The sequence below is a fragment of the Dermacentor silvarum genome, chromosome 8, assembly GCF_013339745.2.
Source record: "Dermacentor silvarum isolate Dsil-2018 chromosome 8, BIME_Dsil_1.4, whole genome shotgun sequence".
Taxonomy (NCBI): Eukaryota; Metazoa; Arthropoda; class Arachnida; order Ixodida; family Ixodidae; genus Dermacentor; species Dermacentor silvarum.
Window position 1 is genome coordinate 64,083,546 of NC_051161.1, and position 14,909 is coordinate 64,098,454.

Genomic DNA, 14,909 nt, shown 5'->3' on the forward strand with positions numbered 1-14,909 from the left:
GGCAAGCATTGCGTAGTGACTCACATTCCTCAGTCTTTCCTGTAATAAACAATGATACGAAGACTCTGTGCGACATTGTACAGCCTTCAATATCGGCCCGGATAGGTTGTAACGGAAAAGATGTCAACGTTTCTTCAGTGGAGTAAAAAATTAGGCGGGACCTCCCTGAACAGGAACTGTCCAAGATATGCGTAGCATTATATGGCTATTGGCGTTGTGCGAAATGTTTTATGCGTAGTAATGATGTGTGTGGGTGTTATGCTGATGAAGTATGCTTTATTTATTGATATATGGTTGAGAGTTACGATCAGCGAGATGTACATATTTACACTGCCCAACATAGAGATTCCGCACCACGCCAACCACCATACCACCATCATCATCAACAGCTTTTATTTTATGTCCACTGCAGGACGAAGGCCTCTCCCTGCGATCTCTAATTACCCCTGTCTTGCGCTAGCTGATTCAAACTTGCGCCTGCAAATTTCTTAACTTCATCACCCCACCTAGTTTTCTGCCGTCCTCGATTGCGCTTCCCTTTTCTTGGTATCCATTCTGTAACTCTAATGGTCCACCGGTTATCCATCCTACGCATTACATGGCCTGCCCAGCTCCATGTTTTTCTCTTAATGTCAACTAGCATATCCGCTATCCCCGTTTGCTCTCTAATCCACACCGCTCTCTTCCTGTCTCTTAAAGCTAATGGACCTTACATTTTCGTTCCATCGCTCTTTATGCGGTCCCTAACTTGTTCTCGAGATTCTTTGTTAACCTCCAAGTTTCTGCCCCATATGTTAACACCGGTAGAATGCAATGATTGTACACTTTTTCTTTCAACGACAGTGGTAAGCTCCCAGTCAGGATTGGGTAATGCCTGCCGTATGCACTCCAACCCAATTTTCTTCTGTAAATTTCCTTCGCATGATCAGGGTCCCCTGTGAGTAACTGACCTAGATAAACGTACTCCTTTACAGACTCTAGAGGCTGACTGGCGATGCTGAATTCTTGTTCCCTTGCCAGGCTATTGAACATTATCGTTGTCTTCTGCATATTAATCTTCAACCCCACTCTATATGCTTTCTCGGTTAAGGTCCTCAATCATTTGTTGTAATTCATTCCTATTGTTACTGAATAGGACAATGCCATCTGCAAACCAAAGGTTGCTGGTATATTCGCCGTTGATCCTCACTCCTAAGCCTTCCTAGTCTGAGAGCTTGAAAACTTCTAAGCATGCAGTGAATAGCATTGGAGAGATTTTTGACCCCTTTCTCGATAGGTAACCTTCTACTTTTCTTGTGGAGAACCAAGGTAGCTGTGAAATCCTTGTACATATTTTTTCAAGATATTCACGTATGCCTCTTGTAACTCCTTGATTACGCAATGCCTCTATGACTGTTGGTTTCTCTAGTGAATCAAATGCGTTTTCATAATCTATCAAAGCCATATGGAGAGGTTGATTGCACTCCGCAGATTAATGACATAGATGCGATCAATTGTAGAGTATTCCTTCCTGAAGCCAGCCTGTTCTCTTGGTTTACTTAAGCCAAGTGTTGCCTTTATTCTATGGGAAATTATCTTGGTTAATATTTTATACAATACTAAAAGGAAGCTAATGGGTCTATAATTCTTCAATTCTTTAACGTTTCCCTTCTTGTGGATGAGTATAATATCGGCGTTCTTCCAGATTTCTGGTACACTTGAAGTCGTGAGGCATTGCGTATAAAGGTCCGCAAGCTTTTCAAGCATGATATCTCCACCATATTTGATTAAATCGACTGTTATTCCATCTTCTACAGCTGCTTTTCCCCTGGGCATGCCTTGCAAGGCCCTTCTAACTTCATCGATAGTTATAGAAGGAACTTTTTTATCCTGTTCATTACTACTTCGAATGAAAGTAGCTTGGCTGCTCTGGGAACTGTACAGGTCATTATAGAATTCTTCCGCTGCTTTTACTATGTCATCGAAATTGCTGATGATAGTACCTTGTTTATCTTTGAGTACATACATCTTGCCTTGTCCTATGCCAAGTTTTCTTCTCACTGATTTGCGTCCATGTTTTACTGCTTCCTCAATCTTTTCCAAGTTATAATTTCGAATATACTCAATTTTGACAGTTCAGCGAATCCTATCTGATCTCTCGAGTTTGCCACTTTAATGTTTTGTCGTTTCTTTATTAGGTCTTTGTTACTTAAGAAAGCTTACCTACTGGTTGCCTTGGTGCCTTACCTCCCACTTCAATTGCTATTTCTGAGATCAGCCTTGTTGCGGTTTCATTTATTCCACCTCTATGTTGTCTTCATCTTCCTGTTCTAAAGCTGCATATTTGTTTGCGAGCACCAGCCTGAATTCGTTTGCTTTTTACCCTTACTGCGTCTAGGTTGGCCTGTTTCTTCTTGACTAATTTTACTCTTTCTCTCTTCAAATTGAGAGAAATCCTGGACCTCACTAACCTATGGTCACTACACTGAACATAACACTTCTACATCCTGCACTATGTTGGGATCGGCAGGGAGTATGAGATCTATTTGATTCCTTGTTTCTTCATTAGGGCTTTTCCAGGTCCACTTCCGGTTGCTGCGCTTCCTGAAGAAGGTAGAGAGAGAATAAACATTTTTATTATGTAAATGCAGCTTTGGAGAGGCTGCTCATTCCATAATGCCTTGAGCTCGGGCCGCGTCCTGGACCCTCGCAATCAGCCGTTGCTGATCCTCGAGGTCGGAGCTGGCCAAGGCTCTCTCCCAAAGCTCGTTGGTGTGGTAAGGGTAAGAAGGCATTCATTATTCGGAGCCTATTCCTTTCCGCGAATAACTCCCCTCTAGCATTCCTAGATGCCGTGGTTGCCGATCGCTTGCTAGCTAGCCTGCTTTTTGCCCACTTTTGCATTGAAGTCGCCCATGACTACGGTATACTGAGTTTGCACCTTGCTCATCGCTAATTCAACATCTTCATAAAACTGTTCTATTTCTTCGTCATCGTGACTGGAGTAAGCTTGTACTACCTTCATTCTATGCCTCCTTTTCAGCTTTATTACGACGACTGCTGCCCTCTCATTTTAGCTATAGAATTGTTGCCCGCTATGTCCTTATGAATTAGAAATCCTACCCCGAATTCTCTCTTATCTGGAAAGCCACTGTAGCAGAGGACGTGGCCCTTACTCAGCACTAAGGCCAATAATATCCCTGATAATTCCTCAAATAGCCCTGCTAAGCTAGCCTCACTCGTAAAGGTACGCGTGTTGAGCGTTGCCAGCGGCGGCCTGTCCGGACCCAGAGATTCTTAACACCCTCTGCCGCGTCGCAGGTCTGACTGCCGCCTTGGTCAGGTGCTCCGTAGCCACTCGGGACTGGGGGGCCATGGGTAAATTGTAGGAGCCATATGGGAGGTAGCGGCCGAATATTGCACCAGGGAGGCCAATTCATGTTCTGGTGAGAGAGTGACTTTGTTGAAGCTTAGTGGGCCTTCTTAATTGGGTCACCTGGAGTAGTATAGCACCGCTAGTTCTTGACTATATATATATATATATATATATATATATATATATATATATATATATATATATATTGCCGCTGTCAGGCGCCACTTCATTCCTGAAAATGTAGTGGACTGGAGGAGGATTTAAACTTACGACCTTCACATTAGAAGCCGGGTGTTCTACCTCTGCTCCACGCCACGAGGATATAATTCTACGCATATCTTCAACAGTTTCCATTCTGGGAGGTTCCGCTTAATTCCTGTCATAGGCAGCGGAGGGGGAACGGCTGCACTGTTAATTCGTAATTAATGCACGAATGACGCATACTCTCATTTTGGGTCTCCTTCAGTCACCTTCCATCCTCACTGGTCGGTTGTTTAACAGTCCCATACTGCTTGCTATCCCCCTTTTAGTATAGGCTTAGTCATTTCCGGCCTACGTTTAATTAACGCCTCCTTTCGACGTATGACACATGGGTGACAGCGAAAGCGGACGTGCTCGTAGAACGCATTGCTCCGGTGCGCCTGTTGTTATCGCGGACAATTGGTCAGTTAATCACTGTACTCAGCAGCTATCAACCGCGCACACCATGGGCTTAAACTGCGCAATCTCGCCCTGTATTAGGAAAGGGGTTTTCTGGCTTTACATGGATGTTTTCGACACACTAACCATATAATGCTACACATCAAAGCAAAATTGAAAATCGCCTTCATTGTCTTTATACAACAAATTGCCAAATTGTCTTTATATGACAATTGCCAAATCCTGGCTGTCCGGCGTGCCCACGACCGGGCCGGTGGGCTAGACCTGCCGGTCCCGACGTGGGACTAGCCGGGTGCGCGACGAGTTCGCGTCCTCGCCGGACCTGTAATAAAAGTTATTTCACTCACTCACTCACTCAACAAATTGCCAAACAGCTAAACACTGAAAGCTACAAAAAGTACAGCTTGAGTGCGCCTGAGCCCCAGCGTAAGTAAATATAGTAACAAAAACGCAGTGAACAATCAAATAATAACATAATACATACTTACAGGTTTACACTGAAAATAATACCAATTAAAAGACTAAACATTTATATATAGAGCATTAAAATATTTCAACGTCTGAAAAAAGCATCACAAAAAAACTAGCGCCATACAAGTTGCAATAAATTAAGAATTCAAGAAATCCTTCGGTAACAATTTACACAAAACAGAAATGCCTCTGTGCTAGACACTACAACATATAGCTTAAATTATTTATCGACTGTTATTAAGATCGTGGGTAGAACCGTTGGTTGTCGAGGGCCTGCCTTAACCTTGATTTTTTGGAGATATTGTGAGGTACCCTTTCCCTTATGCACATTTTTAGTGACGCTGAAACGATATAGTAGATATAGTAGCACGCGACGTAATAGAAAAAAAAATGTCTATCGGCTAGATAATTTCTTCATATTGTGTAGCGATTTCTCATCTTTGTGAGAAATTACTTGAGAAGCGTCTTTTCGTTATACTGGACTGAATATTTGCCATTCCTATATGAATGGATGGATGCAAAACTTTAAGTCCCGAGGTACGCGACTCAGCGCGGCGCTGCGGGCCGCTCTCACGTTGGGACAGTCAGGCTACGCCCAACCGCCACATCGTGGGCTCTCTGGACAGCCCATAGTTGCACATTGACATTGGGATGTGTGCTCAGCAGCTGAAGAATTTCTATTTGATTCAAGGCGATTTGCTTGCTAAAATGTTAGAAAATTACATTCAATTTCCATTTTCCTTTAATTTTTCTAGAAATATTTTATTTCGTATTGCTAGGCAGAATTAAATGCCCTTTCTAAGATTCCATCGGAATCTTTGCCAATCCGCCATAGTGGGTATGAGCCATACTTAAAGGCAAGCTGATTAACGTCTCCATTGTCTCCAATCGGCCCGATCCTTGGCCACACTTCTTTTATTGCGATAGCAATTATATGGACACTCCAAAGCGGATTTTTGCCGTCGCCGTCGTCGTCGCCGTCGCTGTGAGGTTCCGTATGACGTCAACGGCGACGAAATCGTCGCCGCGCTCCGGACGCTGTATGTGAGAGTGAAAGGGCGCGAGGGACACACGCTTTCACGGGGAGCGAACGCACGTCGGAGAGCAAACGCGCCTTCTGCGCCGTGCTCCCTGAAGGGTTGCAGAATTAAGCGTCTCTTTCCCCCTTTACACTCACCGTATATATAGAGAGCAAACGCGACTTCTTCTGTCGCGCAAAAGGCCGTGGGGGGACGGGAGGCGACGTTTAGCTGCGATACCAAATGCGTATTTGTATAAAAAAAGTTGCGAGGCGAGAAGTTGGGTATGATTTCCGACGCTGCTCGACGAGTGTCCCATTCTGATCTCGTCGAAAACCTCCGAGTCGCCCCCAGAGGCACCGGCAACAGTCACCAACGCCGCGCGCGTTCGGTGCGAACACGGGCAAAATGCCGACGGCGTCGACAACAGTTCTGCGCGTTGCTGGTGCTGCTGCATGTACAAGTTTATACAGCTGATAAAACTACTATCCTTACTCCGTATAGCTGTCTACTAATTTGCTATCGCAATTGATGCTTCGCCTTTCGGGTGAAACTGCGACAACTTTTTTGACATACTGCCGGTTCATTATTCCAAGGAAAATATTTTTAGAAGAATGCCTCCGAAACTCTTACACTAATTCTTTCCTTTGGTGCTACCGTACTGGGTTACAGCCACACGAACGTTTGTGAAGCCCCCTGTATTTTTCTGCGCGAGACAAAAAGAATTGTATCCTAAAATTCTTCTAAATTTATTACGCTCGCAAATTTTTCTCTGTAATACTTAGATCTTTGATAATCATATCTGCATCATGCAGTAGGCACTTTAAATGATAACTTTTTCACCGACCTATTCATGGCCGATCCCCCAGAGTGGGTTGCGCCCTTTCACTAGCGAGAGAGAGAGAAAGAGAGAGAGACTTTAATGAATAAAACAAAATTTGGGGTCCTGTGGTTGGGGCCCCTAGTCCCCAGCTCTACTGGTGCGAGCGGTTCACTGGGCTTGGTCCAGGAGAGCCAGTTGGCTGTCCTGATCCTCGTCCGCAATTGCCACAAGAACACGATTCTTGGCCAATCTCCCAGAGAGGATAGGTTCCAATAAATTTAAGGTCATCATCATCATCATCTTCATCATCATCACCAGAGGAGGAATAATTCAGGGCCGATTGACCGATGAACAGACCAACCAAGCCAAAATAAACCAACCCAACCAATTTAATCCCAACCCCATCCAACCAAACAAAACCCTAACTAAGTCGAACAAACCCAACACAATTCATCTCATTACATTCCATCCCAATCAAACAAAATGTACAAACCACACATAGCTACCAAACCCGAACCCAAACCTGAACCCAAACCAACCAACCAACCGACCGACTAACCGCCGCTTCTTGACCAGCCACCCTTAGTGTATGCGCCATTGTTTGAGGTCATCATCATCATCATCGTGATCAAAATCCGTATCTCTCGCCCTGCTCGAGACGTAGCCACGAGCCGGTATTCCAGAGGATCACGTTTCCCAGCCGATCTTCTGGCCGCATCGAGGCTCGCGTCCGCACCAGTTCTCGCTGCCCCGATTCGAGCGCCGTAGACTGCCAAGAGCACTTGGGCGCCATGGCGAGCAAGACACCAGCGTCACAAGGCAGCGCCCAGCAGCAGAAAAAGAAGCGTCACAAACAGCAGCAGCATCCCATGATGAAGAGCAACAAGGTAGGGACGCCATGTAGAGGTATACGCTGTCGTGTTTGGTATGAGTTGCAACACGCGAGCCGGTGGCTTTCCTGGTCAAGCTGGTGGCACTTAGTTGCGAGGCGCTGGATAGCTGTTTTGCCGCTGCAGCAATACGCATCAACCCGTGTGCTTCCCGTCGCCTGCTTCCTTCGGATGCGCTTTGCCTATCGTGGAGTGATAGTGCTACACTCGACCACCGGTGGGCGAACTGCTGCTCATCGGCGAGCCACTGTATCGTTGACTGGCGCACTGCATCCGGAGGCTATGGAGTTATGCTGCTGAGCGAGAAGTCGTAGGTTCGATACCCGGTCAGGATGTCGGATTAGGATGTCTGAGAACACTGCGTTAGAGGAGAAAATTGGCGGACAACGACTGTATATGCGCAGCGTATAGAAATAGCGCATGAGTACCGCAGGGCATATATTTCGTTGGCATGTCGCAATATTTATTATCGAGAGATCAGTGATGACATAATAGCTCTACCAGACTCCTTGGGCTTAAGAATAGTAAAGGAAACGTTAATAAATCTGCCGGTGGAGAGTGTAGTGTACGCCAGCTTCCTTCGGATGCGCTTTGCCTATCGTGGAGCGATAGTGGGGCGGACTGCTGCTCATCGGCGAGCCATTGTATCGTTGATTGGCGCACTGCATCCGGAGGCTGTCACCGATAATCAGTGCTGAAGAAAGATGAAACTCACCAGCTTGGTGGCATTCGATACCACCCTGTTTCAAAGGGTATCCTTCACCGAGGTCCTACCTTGAGTCCGCATACGATCTTCATCGCTGGGTTGTCTTCCACGTGAGTCCGGAATGGTGCTAGCGCGTGCGGGCTACGTTATAGATCTCATGAAAAAGGCTGAAGCGGACGCCAGCTTCTATGGCCTCGGGGCAGTACTTCTTCAGGAGCAGCCGTCCGGTGAGCGTCGGGCCGTCGCTTTCGCATCGCGGTCCCTCACACACACAGAACGCCGGTACAGCCAAACGGAGAAAGAAGCTTTGGCGGCTAGCTGGGCGGTGCAAAGGTTCGAAGAATACGTTCTCGTTCTTCCTCGAGACGGACCATCAACCTCTGGTGGCGCTCTTGGGTTCCATGGACGTTGACCTGCTGCCACCACGGCAGCGAGGACAGAAGGGAGGATGTAGTGTACGCCATTACCACTAGATGGCAGCACTGCATCCTCGTCTATATAAGCGTTCAATAAACGCGGTCGGGCAATTGCCCGCCCGGAGAGTTGGCTGCTGTGTCATTCGCTCGCTGGACAGAGAGTAGTACAAAAAAAAAAAAACTGGCGCATTGGCGACGCAAAGGCAGAGCAAAAGAAGAATAGATTTTAGGACAATGAATTTTTATCAGATTCCATGGTTTAATACGAACCATGGGTACATACCAACTTCGTGATAATGCGAAATGCGAAAACACCCGTGTACTTAGATTTAGGTGCACGTTAAAGAACCCCAGGTGGTCAAAATTTTCGGAGTCCCCCACTACGGCGTGCCTCATAATCAGATCGTGGTTTTGGCACGTAAAACCCTATAATTAATTTTTTTAACCTCGTGATAATCAGTGCTGAAGAAAGATGAAACTCACCAGCATGGTGGCATTCGATACCAACCTGTTTCAAAGGATATCCTTCACCGAGGTCCTACCTTGTGTCCGCATACGATCTTACGGAATGGTGCTAGCCCATATACGGGCTACGTTAGATCACATGAAAAAGCCTGACTCAGCGCTTTCCTTCAGTGCTTCCAGAACAATGAGCTCGTTCTTTTTAAGGGGACACTATGATTACATTCGAGGGCTGTCTACGCATTTCTTCAGCAGAAAATTATTTTTTTTTAAATTAAGTAAACAGAGCGATAAACTCGCAAATTTCGCGCCGTATGCTTTGCCGTATTCTAATGCTATTTGCGCTGGAAACTTCCACGAAAGTGTCCTAGCTTGAGTTAACATTCGCTAACAATTAACAAATTAACTTTTGTCATTTATTCACTGTCGTTGGCTGTGCGTTGAAACGGTCAATAGCGTCACGGAAAGCAACCCGGTGGTCCAAATTAATCCTGAGTCCCCAACTACGGCGTGCCTCATAATCGGATGGTGATTTTGGCACGTAAAACCCCCTAATTAAAGCGCCACGGAGAGCTGTAGTGCGGAAACTTCAAGGTGATGTTGCCACCTGCATTCATTTTTATGCCATTATTTTCATATGCCAAACTATTTTCTGGTGGTGTGACTCGAACTCGAAAAAAGTTAACTACCAATCTAGATGGTTTGAGTATTTTGTTTTAGTACATATTTAATCATTTCATTTTTCTTATCCTCGCTCGGCACACTTACTTTCAACGGGAAAGGAGAAGCCCTCGGACAAGCGTGGAAAGCAACGCGACAAGAGCAAGGACGAAGCCTCTGCGAAATCTTCAAGCGTGAGCCGAGTTATTTTCATTTTTAAGGGTTATTTTCATGGCAGTTTACGCTCACAAGTGTAAGCGCAAACGTAGACCGGCATGATCTGCCACACCTACTGAGGGGACATGAAAGGGTGGCAATGAATTAATTTATTGGCACCCTTTCAATAAAATTGGCGCAGAGCCGTGCTCCCTCAAGGGCTGCAGAAGATAGCGCCAACCTTTCCTTTCTCAAACGAACCACTTAGTAGTTTCAATAAAACTTTCAATAAAAAGTTTCACCCTCTCAATAAAAAATTTTAATTGTCACCCTTTAATGTCCCCTTAGTAAGTGATGAGTATTCTTCCCAAAATGCACTGGCACCATTATTTTTGTATATTTTTTTGACAGGATGAGACTTTTTGGTAGTTCATAACGGCGGCCAAACTTTTACTTTTTTATTCGCTCGCATACCACGTCGGCTCTATCATAACTTCGAAGTGACGGATATCATGATATCTTAGCGTACTTTGGCTTTTTTTTTTTAAGAACATATTATCCCAAATGTTGCTAAGTTGACTTTTTCTTCACATTATATTATCGACTTTATCCACCACGTCTACGTAGAATGTACAAGTCATACGCCCCTCGTAACCTATTATTTAAGGCCTAAATAAATTGATCCGCGGTACCTGAGCTCCGATAATTGACTACGACAGCGAGAAAAGTACTGGTGTTAATAACTGCAGGCGCACTTTGCACCCCGCCATGCCCTTATGAACTAGAGACCGTAAAAAAAAATCAGGACAGGGACTCCCCACTGGTGAATTGTCATATAGTGCGTGATGTTCTTTGTAATCATTACTTATGAAGCCTATACTGTTCGCTTGTAAACAAGACTGCTGTATTTTAAGAGATAGGCAACTGCAAAGAATACAATGTACACTATGACGACCTCACCAGTGAACTTATTTTTACTACCAATCTGGTACACCGCCAAACTATGTCACCGTGGGAAATGATCATCATAATCAAAGACGAGGTGGTGTAGCACTGCTTTCTCGCTCGGATTTCAAGTTCAAAGTACTCTTCTCTCCACTAGACATATAATCAATCTGTTGTAGGCTATACTACGGTAAACATTTCTTAACCATATGCATTTAATATCGGCCCCCTAATAGTTCAGTGGGAAATTCTTGACGACGTGGACCAGCTTATATACTACAGCAGAATTTATCTTCCTCAAATTTCGTCCTACTTGGTGATTTTAATGCTCCCAGAATCGACTGGACGTGTCTTTAATTTTTTTTATCATGCTGATGCACTAAACAGAAAATTTGTTGAGTTCGCATTATCTCTTCGCTTAAAGCAGATCGTTCATAGTCCCACCCGTGATGACGCTGTGCTGGATTTGATTTTCATCAGCACTGATTTTGCCAAGACAGGTTACAAGTATGAAGTAACTGATGGTACCTCGGATCACAACGCTTTTTTTCGGTCTCTAAGCCGGCTGATTCACAACCGAAGTTTCACGCTGTCCACGTTTCGAGACTTTTCCAGAGCTGATGATGTGCTATCATAGATGAACTATCTAATAATTTCGACGCATTTTCGGCACTTGGACTCTCTGGTGACGTTGATGCGCTCGTGGCTTGTTTTGAAAGCATTGTAAAGTCATGTATAGATCGATTTATTCCTTTGAAAACTAAGAAAAAGAACAATAATCTTCTCTGGATAAACAGCGAACTGCTGCACTTATCGTGACGTGCTGGCAGACTTTGCACTAAACACTCAAACAATCCTCAGGCATGCGTTTTGTACGCTCAGGTAAAAAAAGAACTCCAGCAAAAAACCACCTGGGCAAAAAATTTCTTCTATAATGTTCAGTTGCCGAAACTGCACAAGTCTAACCCCCGTAAATTCTGGTCTTTCATACCTCCTGACTCTTCTTCTTCCACATCTTTTAAAATCAACAACAGTGTTATTAACGAATGCTCAGTGAGGAATGTCTAGCAGTGCGATGTCTTATACGCGCTGAACGGGGCTCGGCAGCGTTATACTGCCGCGCAGAATTTTTAATATATGCAAAAAAGACAGACAAACAGAACAGGGGTGCGATCGCGCAAACAGCTCACTTTCCGCACGTTCGGTTTGACTGATACGTCACAAAGTGGGAAAGCTGCGGTACCGCCCCGCTGTCTCTGACGGCCGCTGACGCAATCACAATTCTGATCAATCCAGAGAGGGCAACCGAAGGAACGGAAAAGCGAGCTGTTTGCGTGATCGCACCCCAGAACAGAACGGAACGGAACTGGACAGGACAGGACAAGACAGGGCAAGACAAGACAAGACAGGACAAGACAGGACAAGACAGGACAGGACAAGACAGGACAAGTCAGGACAGCACAAGACATGACATGACAGGACAAGACAAGGCCAGGGACAGTCAGGCAGGACAGTCAGGCAGGACAGACAGGCAGGACAGAGACGCAGGACAGAGATGCAGGACAGGACACGACAGGCAGGCAGGCAGGCAGGCAGGCAGACATACAGACATTGTTCGGCGGTGAAGCATCCGTGTAGTGTACAATGCATAGTTAGCGTTATTGCCAGCTCTATGATCCAAGGTGTCACAGTGGGTTTATCTTATGAAGGTCATGTCTCATATATGGAGGTCACCAGGTGAAGAATACAACATCACAGTGTTAACGGTCACCTTCGTTGTCGTGCGCCTTTCACTACGCGGAGATGTGCGCAGACCGTGCACAGAGATTTTCAATGCCTTTACGCAGGGCTGGTTTATTAGTTCTGGCTAGGCAAGAGCACAGTTTATTTGCGTATTTTATTTATCTGAATATCCATTGTTTCAGATATTTCACAGCGGAGAGGTAAACCGTGAGACGCGGTGACAGGCGTTTTTCTTTCCTTCTTTTTTTTTCTCTTCTTTCTGGCAGTCCGTCAGCTTTGATTGGTTCACAGGGCTGCTACGGCCTTTCTCACTGGCTGAAAACTACAACTAATGGTGCAATTTGACTCTGGGAGCCTTGTTCACAATCTGTGTGTCGGTTGTGAAAAAGCTCCCGTGTGGGAGCCGAAACATCTTTCAAAAAATTCTTCACTAAAATTTATTTTCTTGGTCGGTCTTCTCTTTTTTCGTCGCGCCTCTTCCCGACCAGTCGAAATTCTGTCAAACCTTGGATCTCAACCAATATGAAATGTCTTTTCAGATCATCCAGCACTCTAAATTTTTTAAGACATTAACTTTTTGTGGAAACGTTTTCAGTAAGATCTTCGTCGTCGACGTAAACGCTGTAACAAACTTATGTATCTTAGTAACGCCCACTCGATGAAAACGTGCGTTTTGATCGAGCAGCCGGGCCTCAGTTGACGCTTTGTTATACGTGTGGTGCCCTCGTAGTCACAATGTAATGTATACTTTCACTGCCTAAAAATTATGTGTCTTCTTGATGAAATTGCCCAATAAAATTTTCTTTATTTTTCGAGTGAAGTTTTCTTAGTGTGTTTCTAACGGATAGACAAAATATTCTTCGCAATATATAGTAAATTTACAATTTAAATCTAGCGGAATATTTGCGAAAATAAAAATAAACAAAAGAAAGTAAGTACTGAAAGAAAAGCAGTGTCGTGCGTTACGTATGCAGCGCTGGCGTTTATACGGGGTGTTTTTTTAGGTGCACCAAAATTTTAAAAATTGCCTGGGGTAGAAAGCAGAATTCTAACCCTTGATCTAAATTACTCGATGAGGCGGCCAATACATCTACAAGAAATAAAAATGCTTATTTGAATGATTAACACAATTACGCTATTTAACTTTTTAAATTACTTTACGGCACATATTTTAATCTACGAATTGTAGCTAGTGATTTCGCAAGACGTATGGATCCACTCAAAACGAATTCTCAAGACTGCACCAGTTTCGAGATATTAATTTTGAAACTGGCCGACGAAATGCACTGGTGTTCCAGTTACTTTCGTGCTCCAATGCATGAAACACGGTATTAAAAACAAGTAAATGGTGCAGTCCTGAGGATTCGTTCCAAGTCGATAAGCCTCACCGGCTATAGATCGTAGATCGAAAAATGGGTCGTAACGTAATTTAAAAAATAATTTGCGTAATTATGCTAATAATTCAACTAAGCATTCTGATTTTTTCGTAGAAGTAATGACTGCTTCATCTAATTATGTATATCAAGGGTTGGAATTGGGCTATCTGCCACAGGCAACTTCAAAAAAAAAAATTTGGTGCAGCTAAAGAAAACACGCTATATATGGTTGCTTGTTGAGTTCATGGTATCACAACAAACGTTACGGTTAGTCCGTTTTAGCATTCTGTCAACCTTGCAGATAGTAATGCGGGATACCAAATTGTGAGCCCCGATAGAAATGTATGGGCATGCGTGCATTAAATATTTCCTGTACGAATCATGCATTTTATATTTCCCGTTCCAGGCACCCGATAAAAGCCAAACAAGAGAGAAGCTACCACTGCCAGACCAACAGGTGAGATGCAGTCGGCGCTTGCTACGGCGTTGTCTGTTAAAGGCTTTTGAAAGATTGGTTTGGGGTTCGGTGCCCTTGCTTGGGTATAACTCAATAGAGTCATTCGCTCGCTCAAGAGACCGTAGAGAGTTCGTTTTAGTAGACCGCTCCTAGCACACCGAGTAGATCGTTCTTTCTTTTCAAACAAGTTCATCACTCCAAGGATGAGAGCAAAGCTTTAATATAGAGACGGGTGCCTTGCCTTTCTTAGGAGAGAGGCGGTAAAAGAAAAATTCAAATTAAATTCTGGGTCTTTACGTGCTAAAACCACAATCTGATTATGAGGCAGGCCGTATTGTAGGACTCTGGATGAATTTTCACCACCTGGGGATCTTTAACGTGCCGGGATTCGATCCCGCGACCTCGTGCTTAGCAGCCCAACCGCCATATCCGCTGGGCCACCACGGCGGGCAGGCAGGCGGTGAAGCGCTACTATGTTCCGGCAGCAACTCTGGAAAATATAATTTCCGAGCAGTCGTATTCCTTTCATATAGATAGGTCTCAGTTTTGAGACGACGACTGTAGTGCTCAACCTCGGTTATTTCCTGCTTCAGTCCTGAAATGGTTTACCTGTTGACTTTTCAACATCCTCCCCCAGGCGCTGCATCTCACTCAGGTAGTTATCCTGTTTTCACTTTTGCAATATGTTATATATATATATATATATATATATATATATATATATATATATATATATATATATATATATATATATACCTAAGTTGGCCGTA

The 14,909-nt window shown here is 44.4% G+C and overlaps 2 protein-coding genes across 3 annotated transcripts in view; both read left to right on the forward strand.

Annotated features, from left to right (window-relative positions):
• LOC119461357 (mitochondrial pyruvate carrier 2-like) overlaps positions 1-14,909 on the forward strand; it is a 337,603-nt gene that overhangs the window by 42,711 nt on the left and 279,983 nt on the right. The window contains exon 1 of one of the 2 annotated variants that reach the window (XM_049672520.1): positions 1,561-1,566. The exons of the other annotated variant lie outside the window; for it this stretch is intronic. The gene's annotated coding sequence lies outside the window, so the exon portion shown is untranslated. Of the gene's footprint in view, positions 1-1,560; positions 1,567-14,909 lie in introns of those variants that run through there. 2 annotated transcript variants of the gene reach the window in all.
• The window catches only part of LOC119462169 (uncharacterized), a gene marked incomplete at its 5' end in the record, with an annotated part of 47,633 nt that overhangs the window by 619 nt on the left and 32,105 nt on the right, over positions 1-14,909 (forward strand). The window contains 2 exons of the mRNA XM_049672860.1: positions 7,012-7,215; positions 14,089-14,139. Coding sequence (XP_049528817.1) covers positions 7,012-7,215; positions 14,089-14,139 — 255 coding nt within the window. The remainder of the gene's footprint in view (positions 1-7,011; positions 7,216-14,088; positions 14,140-14,909) is intronic.